The sequence below is a fragment of the Helobdella robusta genome (genome assembly GCF_000326865.2).
Source record: "Helobdella robusta unplaced genomic scaffold HELROscaffold_80, whole genome shotgun sequence".
NCBI classification, from domain to species: domain Eukaryota; kingdom Metazoa; phylum Annelida; class Clitellata; order Rhynchobdellida; family Glossiphoniidae; genus Helobdella; species Helobdella robusta.
Genome location: NW_008705460.1, coordinates 229138 through 252661, shown reverse-complemented (window position 1 = coordinate 252661; position 23524 = coordinate 229138). Strand labels below are relative to the sequence as shown.

General features: G+C 31.8%; 3 protein-coding genes across 3 annotated transcripts; all 3 read right to left on the bottom strand.

Annotated features, from left to right (window-relative positions):
* Window positions 1-1549: 1549 nt before the first annotated feature.
* HELRODRAFT_182098 (hypothetical protein) lies at window positions 1550-2284 on the bottom strand (the record flags this gene model as incomplete). The annotated part of the gene is made up of 2 exons (XM_009032400.1): window positions 1550-1802; window positions 1920-2284. 2 exons carry the CDS (start codon window positions 2282-2284, stop codon window positions 1550-1552), a joined length of 618 nt encoding a protein of 205 aa, XP_009030648.1.
* Window positions 2285-2863: 579 nt separating this feature from the next.
* HELRODRAFT_182097 (hypothetical protein) lies at window positions 2864-6702 on the bottom strand (the record flags this gene model as incomplete). The annotated part of the gene is made up of 5 exons (XM_009032399.1): window positions 2864-3018; window positions 3080-3188; window positions 5638-5797; window positions 5856-6075; window positions 6615-6702. The coding sequence occupies 5 exons, from the start codon at window positions 6700-6702 to the stop codon at window positions 2864-2866; spliced, it is 732 nt and encodes a 243-aa protein (XP_009030647.1).
* A 2691-nt stretch (window positions 6703-9393) lies between these two features.
* Window positions 9394-11703, bottom strand: HELRODRAFT_182096 (hypothetical protein; the record flags this gene model as incomplete). Its single annotated transcript, XM_009032398.1, has 3 exons — window positions 9394-9687; window positions 10414-10596; window positions 11644-11703. 3 exons carry the CDS (start codon window positions 11701-11703, stop codon window positions 9394-9396), a joined length of 537 nt encoding a protein of 178 aa, XP_009030646.1.
* Between the last annotated feature and the right edge of the window lie 11821 nt (window positions 11704-23524).

The following is a 23524-nucleotide window of genomic DNA, read 5'->3' as shown; positions in this document are numbered from 1 at the left end:
TTCCATCTGTCAAATTTTAACTGCAATTCTTCCATGATATCAGCCATCAAGACTAAATCATCTGCATAAAAAAATCTCAAATAACAAACCCTCCATTATGTTTCCACACACAACATCATCACAATTGCAAACAAAAACGGTGATAAAACTGATCCTTGATGCACTCCTACCTTAACACTAAAAGCGTCCGACATTCCTCTTCCGACCCTCACCTTTGTCTTCGCCCCTACATACAGCTGCATCACAGCTTTAACAAGTCTCTCATTCACTCCTTTCTTCCTCAACGCCCGTTCAATGACCTTCCCCGGTACTCGATCAAAAGCCTTTTCTAGATCCACAAATCACATGTACAATCTTCGTTTCTTCTTTTTATAATTCTCCAGCATCATTCTCACTATGAACAACGCATCTACCGTTCTCCTTCCAGGCGTTAATGAAATGCAGTGTGGGTATAAACCCACACTGCATTTCATTAACGGTCACCATATTTCTCAATCTCCTCTCAAGCACCCTCTCCACTACCTTCTTTCCATGCTCTTGCAATTTCACACTCCTATACGACCCATAATCTCCCACATCTCCTTTGCCCTTATACAACGGCACCAACATACTGTGTCGCCAATTCTCAGGTATACCTTCATCATCAAACATACTGTTAGCAATTCTCATCATAATTTCAATTTTTATCACATCACTCGCATTTATATGTTCCGCCGCCACTTCCGAAACACTTGTCGCTTTACCTAGTTTCATTTCTCTAACTGCTTTCTCTACTTCCTCCATTGTCACCTCCTCTATGGGTCCGTGTGTAACCGCGGATTCGACATCTTCACCCCATTCATTCTCTTCATTCATCAACCTTTCCATAAGGGCTTTCCACGCGTGAGCTTTTGTCTCCTCATCTATGCACAACTTGTCAGATCCATCCCAAACATATCCATTCCCTAAAACATCTTTCCTATCCCTCATTGACTGCTTTGCTACTTTGAACATTTTCCTCAAACAGACATCAAATTCCATTTCCCTCATTAACCTATCTGATGCTTTCGTCATTGCAGTTGCCACTAACCGTTTTGCAACCATCTTAGCCTTCCTATACTCAAACTCCGCTTCCCACGTCATGTCCCTTCTCCACACCCTAAACCTTTCCTTCTTGACTTCCAAAACCTTTCTTATATCTTCATCCCACCACCACGTCTCACCACGCCTACACTTTCCTTTCGTCCAACCACATACTTTATCTGCCGTAGTCAACACACAGTCCCTATATCTTTCCCAAACATCTCCATCTTTACCATTCTCCCAACTTTCACCACCTTCACTGCAAATGCCTTCCTCACTTCTGCATCCTGTAACTTCCATTTCTTTCTCTTTGCCACAAACTTATCCTTTTTCCTCCTCCCCATTTCTTTTGATGCCACATCCATCACAATCATACTATGCTGCAACATACCAGGTATCGCCTTCACATTCTTTACATAATTTCTATGCTTTGCCCTTATCAATATATAATCTATCATTGACCTATGCTTCCCTGACCTATATGTAATTAATCGTGCTGGTTCCCTTGTAAACCAGATAGTCCCCACCACCATGCTATTGCATCCACTAACTCCAACACTCTAAGCTCTTCCTCATTCCGTATACCATATCCCCATCCCCCATGTACACTTTCATATCCGTCTTCATCCGCCCACACATGATCATTCAAATCACTCAACAACACCACAAACTCATCCAACCCCGCTTGCCCAATCTCGTCAGAAACATCATCATAAAACCTATCCTTCTCCTCTTCCTTCCTACTTTGTTACGGAGCATATCCAGATATTACCCTCACTATTATCTTTCCAAACAGCATCCCCACCACAATTAGACTATTGCTTTTCCGCCTCACTTCCAACACCTTCTTCACCAACTCTTTTCTTACCATCACACCTACTCCTCCCGTACCACAACTTATACCTTCCGCCTTTAGCCCCCACAAACTTTGTACCCTCTCCCTTCCATCTGATCTCCTGTAATGCAGCCACGTCAACCATTCTTCCTGCAACTCCTCCACCACTTTCAAACTCCTTCCTGTCAACGTGCCTACATTCCAGGTACCAAACCTCCAACTCCTTGGTCTACAAGTAATCCTTCCAACCATAGTGCCTTGCACCGCTACACTATAGAGTGGGGTGCCAGTAGCCAGACCTTGCACCGCATTCCCATGGACTGAGTCTCCGAGAATTCTTTGCACCCTCTTCTGCCGGATACTGAAAGTGATTGTCACTTCTGTCATCATAAGTATTTTTTTTGACTAATTTTTACGCAGGACGCCCTTCCTTACGCAACCACTTTATAGTGTAATCTAGAATCTAATCTAGCATGTAATCTAAACAGATACGGATAATGACATATTGACGGGAAGGATTATTTCGTAAATCTTCTTTGGACACATTCAATCTTGATCACTTATCACTTGATACTTGTAATGCGGACTCCACACTGGTGAACAATATACTACTAGTGGTCGTACATATGTGCAGAAAGCTTTCGTAAGTAGAGCATCATCTCAGGAGGTGAAGAGTCCGATGTTTAAGCGTGCACGGGAAGTAGCCCTGTGAGTCATGTCGCTGATATGAAGATTGAACTTGAAATCTTTTGTTGAATTTCTACATAACAAACTCAAAAGAACTTTAAAACTTAATAATAATAAATTACAATATATACAGATAATACTAGTAATAAATTATCAAAATGACTTGCCTTATATATTTTATTATCATTGGTAAAAAGTATAAGGAATACAAAGTTAAGTTATATCAAGCGCTAAGTTATAACAAAGTTCATCAAACAAACTTTCGTAAATTTAAATAATTTAAATAATAAACTGTTCAAACTTTGCTAAACAATCCGTAAGTAGATGGTTGAATTCAGGAATTTCACGAACCATTTGAACCATACTAAGTCCAGACTTTCTGACTTTTCTCGACCGATAACTAGGCTTTAATGACGATTTTTCGGAAACGTTGTCTACATTTTATAAAAAAAAGTTCCTCAATAAAAAAAAATTTATCAGTATAGAATTTTAAACCATCTTCGACATCTTTAGGAGTGTGGAACTTATAAAATTCATCAGCACTAAAATCATCTTCATCAACCAATAGTTCGTCTTTTTCATCTTTACAGTTTTCAGCAAACTCCTGCATAAACAATATAAATTTAAAAAAATATTCAATTTATTTTTATTTAAATTTTAAAAATTTCAAAAAAATACCACTTGAAAATGATATTTTTTTCGAAATGAAACATACCTCAATTTCTAAATAAACAGATTTAATATTTTCGACTCTCGGTAAAAATTTTCAATAAATATTTATGTTGACACTTTTAAACATAATAAAAATAAAATAATATATAAATCTATGTTTGTTTATTGTTTCCTGCTTCATAAGTATTCAAATTTATATGTTGACAAATTTGATAAAAGCAATAACATGTGAAAAACAAATAAATTTATAATATTTTCATTAAATTGTTTCAATCCAGATCTATTTTAATTATAAAAATCGACAAAAAAAATCAATCAATCAATCTTCGTTTAGCGACCAAAATCCCAGTTTCCCGAGGTAGGACGTTGTTTTCTTTGCCATCAACTTTTTGCGCAAACTTAGACGATCAGTTGTATCCATTTCATTTAAATTTAGAGCTTTCATGTCTTGCTCGATTGTTTGCGACCAAGACTTTTTTGATAAGAAATACTAATCTACCAGTAAGCAATGGTTACAAAACATCATACATTGAGAGCACCATTCAACAAAGACTACAAGATAGCAATATATTAAAAAACAACAATGAAAACGACATAATCCTACAGAAATCATGTCAACGGCAAATAAAATAGACGAAGTCGTTCTCAAACAAATCATAAAAAGAAATGTTACACCAATCAATAATAACAATAAAATAAAACTCAGGATATACTATAATAATCGTAAGACATCACAATAGGTCTTAAAAAACAACTGCAATCTTAAAGATCATTCTACTTTGAAGCGTAATCATGTAATATATAAATTTAAATGCCCTATTGACGACTGTGTGCGTTACGACCACATCACTATCAAGACAATGAAAGAGGAGCACAAATCTCACTTGCAATCAACACATGCAACACCAATAGCCCACCAAATTCTTGACAACAGCACAAAAACAATTTATCAAAACACCAAAACACTACATTAAAAAATTGCAGAAACTGTCCTAATAAATATCAATAAACCCCAAATAAACATCAAACAAAAAATGATTACATTATTACTAACTCGACGCTTTAATTCTGACTCCAATAGCAATGAAGAACAAAGAAATGACTACAAAAAAATGAAAAACTAACTTTGCTTTGTTTAAAAAACTATACAAACCAAACTTGCACTGAAGATGATTCGTGAAAAATCGAAATAAGGCCCTTATCTTCATCATAGTTTTGAAGTTTTTCATGACTATATTTCTTAATTTCTTTCATCCGTTTTATATGACGTAGACAAAGTTTTTGTTCCTTTTATAATGTTGCTCTCGTTTTAAGATTATCAAATAAATGAATGATTTTTTTTTATAACCATTAACAGCTAATTATCGCTATCGCTAATGTTTATCAAATTGTTGAAAACAAAATTGTAAAATTGCTGGGAGTGTATGTACCTGGATTCAGGACTGTCTTTCCGCCAACACATTCAGCATGTATGCAAAAATAAGCTTTATCAGTCGGTATATAAAATAAAGCAAAATTTAATATGCTCTACAATGCCATCTTTACACCATAAGTATTATACTGTAATATAATTTGGGCCAACTCTTATTTTTCAATAACGAAGCCTGTTGAAAATATGACGAAACGTAAGTTAGGATTAATAATAGCATCGACTGACAATCTGAATTTTCGTCGAATGAATTTGTATTTTTCTGTACGATTTGTTTGGAAAATTGCCAAAAGTTTTTAACAGCTACTTTAAGCTGGCATTGAATACTAGACACAATGTTATCTACTCAAACAAACCTAAAACTAATATACTTCGTCATTCTATTAAAATGTAGTGGTCTAAGAGTGTTGAATGAATTGTTAAGGAAGGGATTTAAATTTACGGCTATTGATTATTCCAGTTTTCAGCGATCGTTGAAGTCAATTCTAAAAACAGTTTTTTGACGCCTTTTTTAATACTTTTTAATATTAATAATTTATAAAACAATTATATTCTCTTTTATTTTATTATAACTTGTAATATTGATATTACTACTACTATTATTATTATTAGGAATGATCCAAAAAGCTAGCTAGTAAATTAGCTGTCCATGTCCATACTTAAAGAATAAATAAATATAATGGAATAATTGCGCGTTAATACAAATGAGCGCTTTCTGCACTAGTCAGAATCGCATAATAAAAAAAAGAAAAAAAAACAAGTAGGTAGGCATGTAAGTAGCTTATCTAAGCATAAATATATTTTTTGTTCTTAAAGTGAAAGGTATAGGTGAAGAAACAAGAAATAACAATTTTCATAAAAGCAACAGTTGAGAAAAATAATTGTAATGTATTGATCAAACAGCAGATAATAATAATATTCACGCTTTTATAATTGGAAATGCATACTATACCTTGAAAATTTTAAGTTCTGGTTTAGAAATAACTGAAGAAAATGATGATAATGATGAATGTTCCTCAGCAATGAACACTAAATTTTGATTATATTCTGCAATTCGTCGAGCTTGATCGTCTTCGGATTTGACATTACCTTTTATTCTGTTGTTCTTCATTCTTTTACAAATATTAATAAATCAAATATATTTGTTTTATATAAAATTGATGAACTAACCCTTTAAATACGGCTTTTGAGAATTTAGACAAAACAGGAGATGATGGTTTAGAAGATATTGGGCTAGATGGAAAATTGTTCATTTCGTTGCTAAGATTAGTAAGTATGTCCACGTCGTTTTGTATATCTTGTAATAATAATCCACCATCTCCCGGGCTTGTCGGGGGTGTTTCGGTTTCTAATATATTTTCAAGATCTCCAACAGAGACATTGCTCGTATCTAAAAAATGTTATTTCCTATCAAATGACATATATATTATTTATTTTCAACAAATTTTATTGTTTTTTTATCACAATTATGTGTAATTTAAGTAAAAGTTAAATTTAAGTTTAAATATTCTATAATATTAAAAGTCATTTTTAGCGGATTTTGGTAAATAAAATTGAATAAAAGAACCATATTTTGAAACCTCGATTTCTCTGCAAAAAAGGGCTAGGGTGAACTATGACATCATCACTCTTTTTGCATAGGTGAAATCGAGCTTCAATTGTGTTGACTAATATTTTTACTAGGCGAATCACAACATCAGAATTGGTGTATGAGTACTATTAACAAAAACAAGTTAAAGTAAAAAACAAAAAATATAAAAATGTTTAATTTTTGTAATGTGGAAAATATATGAACTGAAAATACTATCCCATCCCATTTCAAACCACGTTTAAATAGTACATTCAAGCTAATGAGCATAGTAAATTGTTCTAATTTGTTTTTCGTTTATATTAGAGTTTAAATTTTTTTCAAACCGTACTGTTAAACACCTCTATGAAAAAACTCGCAACAACCAAGATATAAACCAAGAACACAAGCAACCGTAAAAAAAAATAACTGCACGCGGCTACCCGACATGGTCGCAGTTTATTGCTGATTATAGTAAATTATATTTACCAATATATATTTACAAATAAAATTAAATTTATACTAAAAACTTGAACAATAAAAAATATTAAAATGTTAATTGCTTAGGTCAATGTTTTTTCTTACAAACGACAATTGTTGCACACTTTCCGGATTTAAACTAGAACTATTTTGTAGAAAAAAATTACACTTGGTACTGGAACGGTAAAAAAAAATCCGCCCAAAATTTCCTAAGATCAATGTGGTTTGAAACTTTAAAAACACAATCAAACTAAACTACCCAGTTTAAATTCGTAACCGCAAAAAACGCATTCTGATAACCAAAAACCGATGCGCGCATATATGTATATATTTGCCAGTTTTTACTTAGGACATCTGGAGAATGAGACCTTCAAAAACAAAGCAAATTTAAAACCAAATATCTACGCTAGATACGTTGATGATAATCTTTGTCTGCTATAACGATCCTGAACAAATCACCTAACTTCTTGGTACCTTAAACAAATCAAAACTAAGATTTACCATTGAAATTGAAAAGGAACAACGTTTACCTTCCTTGATGTGTTGGTTACCCGTGGCGAAGAACGATTCAAGACTGCGGTCTATGTCAAAGAAACAAATACAGGAATTTGTTTGAATGGACAAAGTGAATGTACCGAACAGTTTAAAGACAGCACAATAAAATCATTTGTAAACCGGGCATTCACACACTCTTCCGATATTGAAAAACCGAATTAAAAAGAGTCACTAACCTGCCTGTAAACAATAGATATAAGACTTATTCTAATGAAAAGATTGTTAAAGGCAAATTACTACACAACAATAACCTTCCTAATACCAACAATCAAGATAACGACATCATCTTGTATTACAGAAATCACATGTCAACTGTATACAAAGTAGATGAAGCTATTCTTAAACATATCATCAATAAAAATGTCACACCAACCAACCCAAATAATAAAGTTAAACTCCGAATATATTATAACAATAAAAGACGTCTCACCTAATACTGAAAAACAACTGTAGTCCTAGAGACAACTCTGTGCTAAGGCGTAATCACGTAATATATGAATTTAATTGCCCCTTGGACGGCTGTGCACGTCAACATGACTCATATATCGGGATTACTACTACCTCATTGACTAGAAGGCTTACGATGCATAAACAGAGTGGTGCTATCAAATCTCATTTGGACTCAACACACTCGATCACTATTAGCCGTGAAATCCTCGACAGTAACACCAAAGTAATATACCAGAACAGCAACTACACGCATCTTACAATTGCAGAAGCAGTCCTAATTGACATCAATAAACCAAAAACAAATATACAACAAAAAATGACAACCTCACTTCCAACCGGCGCTTAACCAACAACGAAAACAACGTGTTTTCATTATTGATGATTTCACTGTTTCTAAATTTATTGGTAGGAAGAATTCCAATTGCCGGTTGTTGAATATTTATTATCTTTGTTCTATGAGTATTGATTCGGCTAGTCGTAAATTATAATGGTTGTTATTGTAATGTAAGATTTCAACATTGTGGTCCAAGATTTGTCTAGAAATTTTAGTTTTGTGTTTCTCTTCCATGTGATTCTTTATAACGCTAGTTTGGACGTGCATCGTCAGTCATGGTCGTTGTCATACCCATATATTCGGAATTATGGTGCCCATACACACCAATATTAACAAATATATTTGATGGCTATTATTATAATTTGTTATTTGATTGTTATTTATCTATGCTATATTTGTAATCTCTGGGAGGGTTGTAAAATTATGTCTATGATAAATAATATAAATGTCCTCCAAGGTTGAGGTAAAAGCAGAAGTGGAGGTTCAAGGCAAAGTCGTAAATGAAATTTATGCAGCCATTTGGATAATGTATTGCTCCTTAATGTTGGTATTTAAATAAAACGTTCAAAAAAAGTTGCGTTTGAAGGAGTTGTGGTCATCCATCGGAAATCTTGAACCTACGGATAAACGAACTCCTGACTATCGTTGGAAGCTACAACACGGTGTTATAACATCAGTGTTAGTAGTTACGAGGTCAAAGAGTATTATATTATATAAACCAGTATTTATACAATAGTGTATGAATTCTACTGAATTGTTGGCATTAATCAATTTAGAGTTTGTCTTTTAAATTTTCTAAAAATTGTTCAATTTATTGAAAATAGAATTGTAAATAGATTTTTGTAAAAAATCGAAATAATGTATGATGAATTTTGATTACAACAGTTTTATTTAATTTTTATGATGAACTTGAATAATAATTTTATTTTCAATAATTTGAACAATTTGCAGAAAATTCTAGTAAGTTATAAATCTCATTAAAAATTCCAGTGACTCATTATATTGGTATTACTTTTTTGATCTTTTCAATGCTTTTGCACTTGTTATTTAACCATTTCTCCTTACTGAAAAAAATAGAATTTGAAAAATAGAACCTATAAGCACATTTTTCGGTTTTTTTTTGTCCAACTTTTTGTAACTTCTCAGGATTGCAATTTTTTACATCCCTTCGTCCATCCATTAGAATTTCATCTGTCATCCATTTCTGACCTCTTCTTTGCTCCTTCATAAGTATTACTTCATAAGTATTCTGTGAGGGTATCTCTATTTGACACCGCCCAGAAACCTTCTAAATTTTTAGCCATTTTTTTGTTCAATAGTTACTACTTGTGAGCTTCAGAGTAGAAAAATTTGCCTTCTTCAAAGGTAATGACACTTGATGTTTTCCACAGAGTTTCGCTCAAACCTAGAATGCTGAGATTCATTCTTTTCATTTTTTGTTTTATGCTTTCAAATATTCCAGTCTGGTACAGCGTTCTAACGTTCCATGTTGCCACAATAAAAGGTGTATTCAACTTGTCACAATCATGTTTTTCAATTTGGTTTGTGTTGTGTTTATCGATGTTTTTCTTGGAAAAAGTTGTGGACAGTACGTTGCCATTACTTGCTGTTAAATGCTTATATACATATATTTATTTATTTATATTTATACGTGCAACGGGAAAAACCAGTAGTTAAGATTAGACTTTTATAAAATAAACTACATAGTGAGAATAAATCATAGTACTATATATTTATTCATTTAAACACAAATTTATAAATGCCATTTGCGAAAATAATTGTATCTGTTTTTGTTTGAGCTGAAAAATTCTTATAAATGCAACGTACGTAATCTTTTGAGAATCGCGCTTTTACAAATTCATCTTGAATTCGTAATAGTGACCTCAGTAAAGTCGTCCTGTTACTAATTATCAATTACCTATTCATCCTGAATTCTTAATAGTAAATATCCATTACCTGGTATAAAAATCAGTAAATGAACAAAAAACTTAATTCTGAACTCTTAGTAAGACCTCAATCATTTAAAAAATCATTTACAAGCTAACGTGAAAATCTATAGTTTAATATTTTTTTAGCTTTGCGTTAATCAACACATTTTTAACCCACCAAAAATTAAATCAAAAATTTTACAGCAACTTTTGTATTTATCATGTAAACAAATTTTTTGGAAAAAATATAATTTTTAAAACAATTAATTAAAATAATTTAATCTTTTTGATATAAACTGAATCTTACAGACGAAATATTTTTTGAAAATATTGCAAAAAATTAGTCTTAGATTTCAACTAAATGAAATTACTTTTTATAAGACAACTAAAAAATTAAGACAACCAAAAAATTACTTTGTATAAGACCACTAAAAAAATTTGAAGCCAAGAAAGTCTTGTATGAGGTTCAAGGAACCATAATGTATAATTAGGAGGTTGGTAGTCACTCGCATATCGCTGCGGAGAAGGAATGTACTGCAAAATATCCAGTGCTAAGGGCAACATCATGTTGCCTATTTCAAAATTTCTATCCATTACCTGGTATCAAAATTAAGTTTTTTGAAAGGAGTAGTAAATGAAAAAAACACTATCGGGCGGCGCAATGGGATAACGATTAAAGTGCCTATAACATGCAAAGTGTATGATGCGTTGATTCACGTGTATTAATGGTTGTTGTAATATGCTTAAATGTTTTGTCATGCTAAAAATAAATATCAATTTTAGTTTTAATTTATTGTGTCACGCATTTTATTAGGCATATTTGCAACACCCTAATTGCATTTGGTTTATATATATAAATGGACAAATGAAGAGGTAAGAAGCGGAGAAGTTTTTTGTGCAAACTGCAAGCAAATTAGCGATAACATCCGAGGAAGAGTTTATCAAGAAAAATTCTAAACGCGGTCTGCGAGTGAGTTAACAATAATCTTCTGAAAAGTAAATACATCAAATACTGAGAATTTTCGGCCAAAAAACATCTGACGGGAGAATTCTAATTATTGACGATTGGTTTTAATCATCGAAAAAAATGTGATTGTTATTGTGTAATATTCTAACGATTTTACAATTGAATTAACTAGTGATTGGTCACAGCAATACATACAAGTGTTGCATTGTATTTTTCTTAATAAAGTTCATCTAAAGTAAGTCTGTTTACAAGTCAAGAAGCCACGTAGGGAGAAATGACTAGACCCCACATGTTCAAGGGGTCAGTTATAACAATTTAAATAAACCCCAAATAAACATTCTACAAAGTAATACAAATTACATTATTACCAACTCGACGCCTTAATACTAACTCCAATAAAAATGAGGAAAAAGCAACTGACAACAACAAAGAAGATGAAGAATAAGAAATCAACTAACTAACTTTGCTAAGTAACTAACTTTGCTTTGTCTAAAGAAACTATATAAACCAAAGCTGCACTGAAGATGATTTGTAAAAAATTATGCAGCTTCTGCATGATGAATTTGGATAATAACAGTTTTCATTAAATTTGCATGATGAACGTGGATAATAAATTTATTTTCAATAAAATAAACAATTCACAGAAACTTCCAGTAAAGAAAGTTGAAAAGACTAACTTTAAATTGATTAATCCCAATTATTCGGTAAAATTTTCCAAAATTCCAATAAATATACATGTTGAAAGTAGACCATATTTTTATTAGAGTATTGCATGAATACTAGCAAATTCGGTAAAATTCATACAATACTGTATAAGATATATATATAAGATATATATAAGTTTATAAGAAAATTAAGTATGCATACGTTGTAATGTAAGATTTCAACATTGTTGTCTAGTATTTGCCTAGTAATTTTAGTATTGTTATAACCGACCCCTTGAACTTGTAGGGTATGGTTATTTCTCTTTTACGTGGATTCTTGATTCCTAAACAGACTTATTTTAGATGACTTTATTAGAAAGAAAACAGAGCTGGCAATTGCCGTAATCGATCACTCGTTCGTTCGATCGTTAAAATCGTTCAAATACAAAACAATAACTTATCAACAGTTAAATCACAGGATAAAACTAATCGTCAATAATTAAGCTCTTCTCGTCAGATGTTTCTTGACCGATAATAGGACTGCGATAATAGGACTGCCTGAAACTTCTTCTGACTTCTTCGTAATTCTCGTCTTTCCTTGTGAATTCGTGCACTTCTCTCTCTAATCTCTGTATTCTCTCTCCTCTTTTCTCTCCCTCCTTATATAGTTGGTGATGCCGCGTCACGTGACTTTCCAATCGTTCACGCCTTTTTGCTAGTAAGTGCATCACATGACTTTTACAACCGTTTTCATTGGCTCCACCTCTTAATTAAATTATCAAGCGCTTCACTTAAATTTCTAATTACTAATTTTTATCTCGCCTTCACGTCTGTTTCTCTATTATGTGCCAGTTTGTACGTGCATCGTGAGTCTTGGTGGTATATTGGTCATATAATGTTATTTTTGTTGTTACTGTTATGTTATTTTTGTTGTTAATTGAATTGTTGCTGCTTATTTTTGTTCTTTGCGTTATATTATTTTCTGGATCATGGAATTTTTTTGTCCATTATAAGTGAGTAATTTAGTGACTATCAAGTTATGTTTAACTATAATCATAAATAGAGTTTTGTTCAAGTTCTGTTAAACTATAATAATAAATATAGTTCTGTTCATGTCAACTATAAACTTAAACTCACGGCTATTTACATCAAGTTAATAGCAAGCATGATAGAATAAACCAAATATTTTAGAATTCAATAAGTATAACGGTTGTTTGATGAAAAAAAAATTGAAGTCTTATTTTAGAGTTTCATAGTTTAAGTCTAATAAATAAAAAATATATAAACGAAAATTTTTTAAAACTTTATAGTTAACAGGTGTCAATGAATTTGAAAAATTGATTTTAAGCATTTAATAGGAAATAACAACAAAATTCTTTGCATATCCTTTACTTTTTAATTAAAAAATTGGAATTTTATTTTAAAGTTTTCAAGTCCCATAAATAAAAAATATCGAAGCGAAAATTTTATAAAACTTTATAGTTAACAGGTATCAATGAATTTAAATAAATTTATATTATGCATTTAAGGAAGATTATAACAAAATTCGTTCCGTCGTTCCGTACTTTTTTTTATTGTTTCAAAATTTTTTACAGCCAAAATTTTTTTTAATTGTTCCACAATTTTTTACAGCCAAATGAAACAAAAATTTAAATGAAGAAGTTGGACCAAAAAAAGGAATCGCTTTGTCCAGTTGTAGGCAAATTCTAAATTCAAACCTTTTTTGAAATGGAAATCATTTTACCACGCTTAGTTTCCACATGTTAGTTTCTACAGAGCAAATCTTAAATTCGAATTTTCAATAACTTCCCATTGTCTGATTAGGCTGGAATTTCATGCATTTTGCTCATTTCCGATGACAATGTATCATCAAACTTAATAAAATTAATTCGATAAATTAATGAACAGTCTGGCTAATAAATTTTAAATATTTATAAATGCAGCGAATAAATTGACCATTGTGGTATTAAGATGAAATTTATGATATTGTATAAATTAATAGACTAGCAAGAATACATAAAGTTACTATAAATTATTTTGTAACACTACCACAAAATGAAGCACAAGTGGAAAGGTAAGAATACAATTTTACAAAAACAGTGATTTAAACAAATTTTTTTTAACTATTTAAATTAAAATTTATAATATTTATAATGAAACACAGGACGAAAAACTAAAGTACTATTTTACAAATATTATCTTTCTTTTTTTTGTCTTTAGTTTGGAATTAAGCCTAAAGCTTTGAAACTGTCCGAGTTTAACAAAAGACTTCAACTTAGTTAATAAACAAGCATATTATTATTATTATTATTTTCGCTTAGATATTTTTCTGAGGTTATTGTATAAATACACGTGAATCAAAACAGGTGAGGTTAACAGGTTACATTCGATCCCGGACACTGCATCAACAATATCAGGCACCTAAACCATTACACCTTCGCGTCCATAATTCTTTAAAGAAAGAAAACTAAAATAATTTTCGCTGTCTAACAATAGCTATTATAAAAACTCAGTTCATTGTTAGGGTAAACTAAAAAAAATATTATTTGATATATCCATTCGCAAATTTTACAATTTGAGTTCAAGTATACAAGTTAAAAACAGAAACAGGTAAATTAATTGAACAATTTTGAACAATTAAACGTAATGAAAATTTTAAACAACTCTAATTATACGTACATTTGTCATAATTTTTACAAAAATCTTACTTTTGCAAGACCAGATAGGTAGGCATTGAATACAACAGAGCACCTATATTTATTGATATATATTTTTAAATAAATATGATTAGGAATGAATGATTCAACAACAATACTAACAAGTTACTTCACAATGGAAAGAAGCGGAACATTAAAAATCGTAAAAAAATAAATAAACGTGTTATTTACCATTTCTATCTATCGCAATCGATCACTAATAATGTTAACTAAAAAAATATATCAATTACGGTTTTTAAATTTAAATTATATCGCTTAAATAAATTACTTAAAAATTTTTATCGAGAATATACATCGGCTCTAAAAGTTGTTTGGAACCACACAGCGGATATATCTTTGTAATGAGGTTTTGTAATAGCTTTTCTTGTCAATAACAAAATAAGCAAAAAAATAAAATAATTCAAGCAATTACACGGAACATGAGCGTATTAGTGCTTTTGTTTAAATGTCAGGTGTTTGCTGCGTTAATTGATGGAAACAAAGTTTTAAAAACACTAATTAACGCATGTCTACTTGTTTACTTTATAGATGTTAAAATAATGTAGACATTGCATATTTTACTATCCGGCAGTAATATCATGCCGGAGCCGAATATGGCCGAATAGTGAAAAATGGTCAGATTTTCGCTAAACTCCGGTGCAACTCCAATATTTATACTGGGTACACCTGGGCGGCTTTGCCTTTTGCCTGTACTTTTTTATATACTGTATACAATTTTTTTAATTTTTTGAAGTTTAATTGGGAATAAGTACAATCGAAAGTACAATATTAATTAGCATGAAAAATGTTTGGAATTAGTTATGGTCGTGTTCAAGTATAGACATTTTAAAATATACTTGAAATTAATTTTAGTCGCCGACAAAAACATTTGAATTCATTTGAATTGAAATAGTTTTAGTTGGCATCAGATTTATCCGGAATTATAACAAATTATAACGAATTTATAACGGAATTTTATATATTGGGATATAATGGGCTTTAATCTCGAATAATATAAATAATGAAAGCACATATATTTTTGTTTATTTAGGTGCTCTGAGAATATACATCGGTTCTAAAATATGTTTGGAGCCACGCTGCGGCGATCCCGTTGTAATGACGTCACAATTTTCTTGTCAATTTGTGCTGCTAAAATTTCTAAAATTCAATTAAATTTTATATAACTATTTAAAAAACAATTTTTCGTTTTGTCAATAAAAATAGTAAAAATGAATACACTTGTAAATATTTCAGTTTTATAATTTCAGAGGTTAAACGAGGTTTAACAGTTTTGGTGTATTTTACACATGTCACCAAGTAAAACGCGCAATTTATACATGTAACGAGATAAAAATTGCGCGGTTTACTATAAAATAATACTATCCGGGGCAAACCCTAATAAATATATAGCACACAGGCATACGAACACAAATATGTATAAGATATTAAGACCAGTGCACAATAATTATCATAGTGACGGAGTATGATAAAAAACTTTCAATTTTTATTAAAAAAATTTCTTCTGCACTAAAAATATTCGACCTCTGCTTTCTTTTTTCATTTTTACAATTATTTGTTAACATGTGAACATGTAGTGTATTCTACTAAATGTATTCTAACCAATTGTATATATGCAAAATACAAAGCACGAAGAATTACGATTGTTTTGCTTGGACCTTCTGTAAGTAAGTCAATTATATCGTAATTACTTTTAAATTACATTTACCAGATATTAAAACCAAGCACTAAGAATGAGAGGTTTTTTTTCAAAATATGTTAATGTGTGTGTTGCATGCAGTTTTTATTGTATGTTTTAATGTAAGTTTAATGTATCGCTGCAGATGTGAAGTCGAGATACAAATTAATAATTATGAATTAAGCATGCATAGATGAATTTAAAAAAAACTAATGAGTTTTTAAACATGTAAAGTAACACGCATCTGACACGCATTCCAAAAAGAATTGTAAACTCATTTATGAACGTCATGGGGTGAGTGTGATAACATCAGGCTTTGTCTAAAAATGTCACACATTTTATTAGGCATATTTATATACATAGGCGCATTGGTATTATAGAATTCTATAGAGAAAACCTGGAGGGTCGACTGGAATGAAAATTTTCTGTAAGCGGAACCTCAGAGGCGATATAAATTAATGCTTTATACAGTGAAGTTAACTCATTGTTTCCTTGTTGTAAAGTTTATAAAGTGAACCTTTGAAAGCATTATTATAGGAACTTATATATATATATATATATATATATATATATATATATATATATATATATATATATATATATATATATATATTCGTTTAATTAATTTTATATAATAATTTGTTAAAAAATTCTAAGACAACCTTAATTTGTAAGGAGGAATAGTGAACGATTTTTCAGATTGATTATATCCAAGTAGCATATTTAAATGTGACAAAACATTGGTCTGTTTTATGTGTTTATTAATTATTCAAAATATTATTAACTTAATAATAAAATACATTATTCAAATGAATAAATACTTGGAATTTAGTTGATCCAACATTTTCAAAATAAGATGAATTAGCCATGAACTAAAATTAATTGAAAATAAGAATCAAATTGAAGACCCAATCTTAAATAATTATAAATTTTAAAATTTGAATCAATATTTTAACATATTAATAAAGTAGCTGAATTTTCCTCATGTACTTCATTTAGAAAGTACATTTTAGCTCTAGAAAAAATTCCATTAAATACAACATCTGCTGCCTTCAGGAGACCCGATGGAAATCGAATGGTGTCTGGCATATCAACTCAAACAAAGAAAAATACAAACTAATCTGGAATGGTCAAAAGACGGCCAAAAATGGTGTTGGAATTTTTGTGAAGAACCGCTAGCCTAAGAAGTACCGGATATAAAAAGGATTAATTCACGACTCATGTGGATCAAGCTTCTTCTAAGAAAGCAAACAACGACTATTTTTTCTGCATGCGCACCATAGACAGGCGAATCAGAAAAGATGAAAAATGACTTCTGTGCTGCGTTCTCTGACACCATCTCAACAATACCAAAATCTGAAACAATCCTGATTGGAGGCGATTTTAATGGCCACGTTAAAAGTGAATAGAAATGGTTTTGACAACGTACATGGCGGTTTTGGCTATGGTTTTGGCTGGTTTTGTTTACTGAACACATATTTTAAAAAGAAGTTGGAACATCTCATAACATATAAAAGTGGACCATCAGCTACGCAAATTGATTGCTTCGCAGTCAAACAACAACACCGAAGGCTATTCAAAAATGTCAAAGTTATACCTGGCGAATCATAGACTCCTTGAGGCAGACCTTGTTGTCGAACTGTCACAACATAACGGAGAATCAAAACGTGGAAGCTGAAAAGCAATATTCATCGAGGAAAATTTCAACAGATTGTCGCCACACAGTTAGACCACCAATCACGACGTCAAGTCGCACTGGCTCGGACAGATCAGAACCGTTTTGATAAACGCTGCAACTACAGTTTGTGGGGAAAACTGGTACAAAACGTCAGCATAAACGGGACACTTGGTGGTGGAATGACAGTGTACAAAATGCAATAGCTGAAAAGAAAGCTGCATACAAGCAATGGCAAAAATCAAAGTCTGTTGGCAAAAATCAAAGTCTGTTGATGACCATAAAATTTTTCGTGAGAAGGACAACTATGCAAGACGTCAAGTCGCACTGGCTCGAACAGAACAGTGCAGAAAGTGGCTCACTAAAAGCAAAGGTGAACAAATGAAATCTCAGTATCGTAAAGCAAAACATGCAAAGCGTACAAAAAAGACAAAGGTGATACATTGAACTGTTCATCATATCGGGGTATAAGTCTGTTAGAACACTCCCTGAAAATTGGTGCCTCGTGTATCAAAAACGACAAAAATGAGATGGTTCTTGAACAAGATGAGATCAAGTTACAGTGGAGAGAATACTTCAACCGTCTGTTAAAGGAAACAAATCCCATCAATGTTAACTTTGATGGGTTAATGTTAACCCATCGAAGGTCCGATTTCAGACATCACAGAAGACATTACAGAAGCTCTTACAGCTATGAAGGATGGAAAGGCAGCAGGGCCCTCTAGACTCACAAATGACATCATCAAAACGTTACTACAACTTTGCCATGAAATGTGAAGAAATTACTCAATGCCGACTGAATTGAACTATGGCATGACAGTTTCGCTATACAAAGGCCATTGAACTGTTCATCATATCGGGGTAACGTCTATTAGAACACTTCCTGAAAATTGCCAAGAAAATCATTGAGAAAAGAGTAACGTCGGAAATTATCAATTTGGTTTCCTAGCAGGGAAATCGACAATTGATGCAATTCACATTCTTCGGCAACTGCAAGAGAAGTACCTCGCAAACCATCAACAACAATCACACATTTTTGTAGACCTAGAGAAAGCATCTGATCGAGTTCCTCGTGAAGCAATCAGGTGGAGTCTACGTCAACAACACATTCCAGAATACCTTGTTCGATTTGGGATGGAAATGAATACGAATACTAAGATTTTCGTCAGCAAAACGGTTGGCAACACAGATGCATTTGACATCGGCGTTGAAGTTCACCAAGGCTCGATTCTCAGTCCACTGTTATTTATAACTGTGATGGAAGAAATCACAATACTGATACGCACTGGTGACATTTGGAATCTAATATATGCTGATGATATCGTTTTAACAGCCACGTCTGAGCAGAATGCAGCACAGATGTTTGAGGATTGGAACACCAGACTCGCCGATCATGGATTCAAAGTCAATATCAGTAAAACCTAAGCAATGAACACTGGTGAACCCATCCAATCCACGGCTACTGGACGATGGCCCTGTTCAATTTGTAAAGCTGGTGTAGGTAACAATTCAATCAAGTGTCAGCAGTGTAACCGGTGGTGTCACAAACGTTGTTCAAAAACAATTGGTACTTTATCAAACTTTTGTTTATCCTGCTTGCATCAATCCACAACAACAAATTTGAAATAGCAATGTTTTTGAAGCCATTAAGGTAGAGAAAGTCATATCGTTTCAATATCCAGGGGATGTTCTAGATTGTACTGGAACAGCTGAAGCTGCCGTTCGAGCCTGGAATAAATGGCATCTCCTTGCCTCTATATTGATGCGGCGTGACATCCCACTACCACTACGATTAAGACTTTAAAAATCTGTGATACGTCCGGTCTTGTTATATGGTTCATAAATATGGCCAATGACAATCAAACTGGAACAACAACTTCCGATGGATGCAACGAATTAGTCTGAAGAACCACATCAATTCTACCGAAATCCTGCGTCGTGCTGGTTTAGATATTACAAAGGACGAATGTCGGCAACACCGTCTGCGGTGGTTTGGTCATGTCAAACAAAGTGGAAACAGTGCCATAACTTCTCTTGCAGATATTGAAGTACCTGGCACACGTCCCAAAGGCCGTCCAAAGAAGTCTTGGTCGCAAACAATCGAGCAAGACATGAAAGCTCTGTGAAGTTGTGACGATTGTGATGATAATGATTGCGCGATTGAAATATGCCGCCTGTATATTTTGTGAAATTGTGACGATTGTGATGATAATGATTGCGTCGTTTTACTAGACATTCTATGCATGTATATTTTGTTATTTGATATGCTATATATGCGACGCTGCTGTGCTGTTTTGTATATAGGGAGTATAGCAATATATGGTATAGCTGTTCTGAGTATAGGAAAAGAGTATAGATGCGAGTATAGAATTTTCTATGATATAGAAAGCGTTATCCCACTCTTTCTGGGATGGTTCAGGAACATCTTCAATTTTTTCCATGAATGGACTTCTGGGATATTGGATATCGGGCAAATTTTGAAAATATGACGATATTTCTTCGCGAGCATTTTAAAATGATTTTTTATAGAAATTATCATTGCGTACCGTTTGTTAGGTTTTAGAGTCAGCATCATTTTCTTCATAGAAGGCGAATAAAGTTGGCAATATGTACATTTTTTTTTGTCCAATTTAGTTTGCCAAAGCTGAAATTTCATTTGAAAAGATCGAATCTTTTCAGACAAGTCGACATATTGAATTTTGACTTTGAAGTGATACATTATCTTTTTTCAAGTTATTTTTTCTAAGATCCATAATAGAAACAAGAATAGATTTACCGTTGGGAGAAAAAAGTAAAGAATTATATTATATAATTATATAATTTTATAATTATATATATAATAACAGCGTTTGTCAAATTTTCAAAAACTCAACGACGCACAACAACCGTTACCATGGAAATGAACAAAACATTAAAATAATATCTTCTTATAATGTAAAAAAATATTATTTCTACGACACAAATCAATGAAACTACAGTAAAAACTTGTTTTACATATGAATAAAAAAAATAAAATTTTATTATTTAATAGATGAAATAAGAAAATGGTTGATGGCTTGCACGTGTTTCTGCACAATCGGAATAATTGGACATGGTTTCAGGCGACCCCTGAAAAATCGTCATTCGACCCCTTTGGGGGTCGCGACCCACAAGTTGAAAAAAAGTTGAAAAATTATATCATTATAGAACAAATTTTAGCAAATCCTTCATCAAATATTTTTTTCAGCAAAACTCGTCTACTTTGGAAAGCTACGCTAATAAGAGTTTTCATTTTATATCTTGAGTCCATTTCTACTGATCGAAACTTTGAAGTCACAATGTTAGTTCATACGTAGATTTTATTTAAGAGCATTGTTGTTAAGTATTAAGTATTTAGAGTATTTAAATACTTAAATATTATTTACCTTAGCTAAGTATTTAGCTAAGAGGTAATCAAAATACATCATAAAATAGCAGTATTTAGACAGTAAAACTTTATTTACTTTAAAAGTTGCTTTATTTTCAATCATCTATTCCACTTTGTAGAGGAACTGTGAAGAAAAAAATGGCAAAGAATAATTTCTACCGGCTTCAGTGATTAATCCTCGCTTAATACTGCCGTGGTCCTCTGTCCAAAACTCAGAGACAGAGGACCACGGCAGCAAGAACAGTCTTTGTTTAATATTACATCAAGTACAACAGAACTAGTTTTTAAAAACAGGATCAATGACGGTATAACAGAAACGTTCTTTGACTTTGACGATGAGCTATCCACAGAACAATCGCAACAACATTTACAGTATCTTATAATAAAGATTTTAAAGTTGCTTTAAATACCCCTGTTGAACGTCTTTTTAGTTCTAGGTGCTCTTATTCTAACTAAACAGCGCAATCGTTTATCTGATGATCTATTTGAAACATTACTCAATAAATAAAATAACACTCAATAAAACTATCATTCACAAAACTAGTTTTTATTTAATAAAACTTTATCATTCACACAACTAGTTTTTATTTATCGATCACCTCACTTACTCACTAGGTCATCATCTAGTCTATTAATTTGCGTTTTTATGCTATTACTTCATTTTATTGTCAATTTATTTTATTTTTATTTATTTATTTTATTATTATTATTTATTTTATTTTTCATGTTTAAGCATTTTTTCTCTCCGTTTTTTTGTTATTTATTTACCTGTTTAATTTTGTACTACTGACTTGCATGCTGTAACAGATCCTGATTTTTAAAGAATAATAATAAAAAAATACTGCTCTTTAAAGTTAACAATGATTATTGGTGAACTTTTGTGTTAATGTCTTTTTATTTCAAATGCAAACATCGATGAAACTGACTGCAATGTAATAATATGAGTTTATATAAAATAATAAAAATAAGAAATTTGCTAATTTATGATCCTTTTTTATAACGGGTAAATTTTAGTTTGAAATGAAAACTGTATGGTGATTAAAATATTTTTTAGATATTTAACCAGTATCTAAATAAAGTAGCAAATAATATTTAAATACTGAATTTTGAACAAGTGTTGCAAACAATGATTATTGTGAATTTTTATGTTAATGTCTTTTTATTTCAAATGCAAACATCGATGAAACTTACAAGAAACAATTGTACATCAAAAAACATTATGAACATTTGAGTATTTTAAAAGTTTAGAAGTATCGTAAAAAATAATTTACTTTATAATTTATACATTTAAAAAAATAAATACATGAAAACCTTCATAAGGAGTGAAAAAAGATGATAAAGAGTTGACTGGTCTATGTTTTCTGAATCCGTTGCTTTTTGCAACATATTTGCAAAACCACTCTCTCCATCTGTGTATTCACGCAAATGACCACATGCTGAAAATTTAATAACAATTTAAATATATGAATAAAAATAACTTTTAAATAAAAAACAATCTGATTCTAAAATTATTTGAATATTTGTTATAAGTAATTTTCATTTTTAATTAGTTCTGTTAGCTCTGAAAAACATTGTTCTTGTTGTGAAAAAGTAATTATTTATCTATTTGTTAACCCTTTTCAAAATTGTGATATATTTTTTGATGTACATTTTTTTTCTTGAAGTCAGACTTTGCTAATAGTAATGAAAGTGAATATCATTTACGTGTTATTTCGAATGTAAGTTTGAACATATCAATCAATCAATCTTCGTTTAGCGTCCAGAGACTCAGTTTCCCGAGGAAGGACATTGTTTTCTTTGCCATCAACTTTTTGCGTCAAATTAGACAATCAGTTGAATCCATTTCATTTAAATTTAGAGCTTTCATGTCTTGCTCAATTGTTTGCGACCAGCACTTCTTTGGACGGCCTTTGGAACGTGTGCCAGGAACTTTAAATCTGCAAGAGAAGTTATGGCACTGTTTCCAATTCGTTTGACATGACCAAACCACCGCAGACAGTGTTGCCGACATTCGTCCTTTTTATCATCTAAACCAGCACGACGCAGGATTTCGGTAGATTTGATGTGGTCCTTCAGACTAATTCGTTGCATCCATCGGAGCATATTCATATCGGTTGTTCCAGTTTTTAATCCGTTCAATGTTGTTGTTTCAGTTTGGTTGTCATTGGCCATGTTTCTGCACTATATAACACTGATTCACCTGTTCCAGTACAGTCCAGAACATCCCCTAGATATTGAAACGATGTGACTTTTTCTACCTTAATGGCTTCAAAAACATTGCTATTTCAAATTTGTTGTTGTGGATTGATGCAAGCAGGACAAACAAAATTGGACACTTTAGATGAAGTACCAATTATTTTTGAACAACGTTTGTGACACCACTAGTCACACTGCTGACACTTGATTGAATTGTTACCTACACCAGCTTTACAAACTGAACA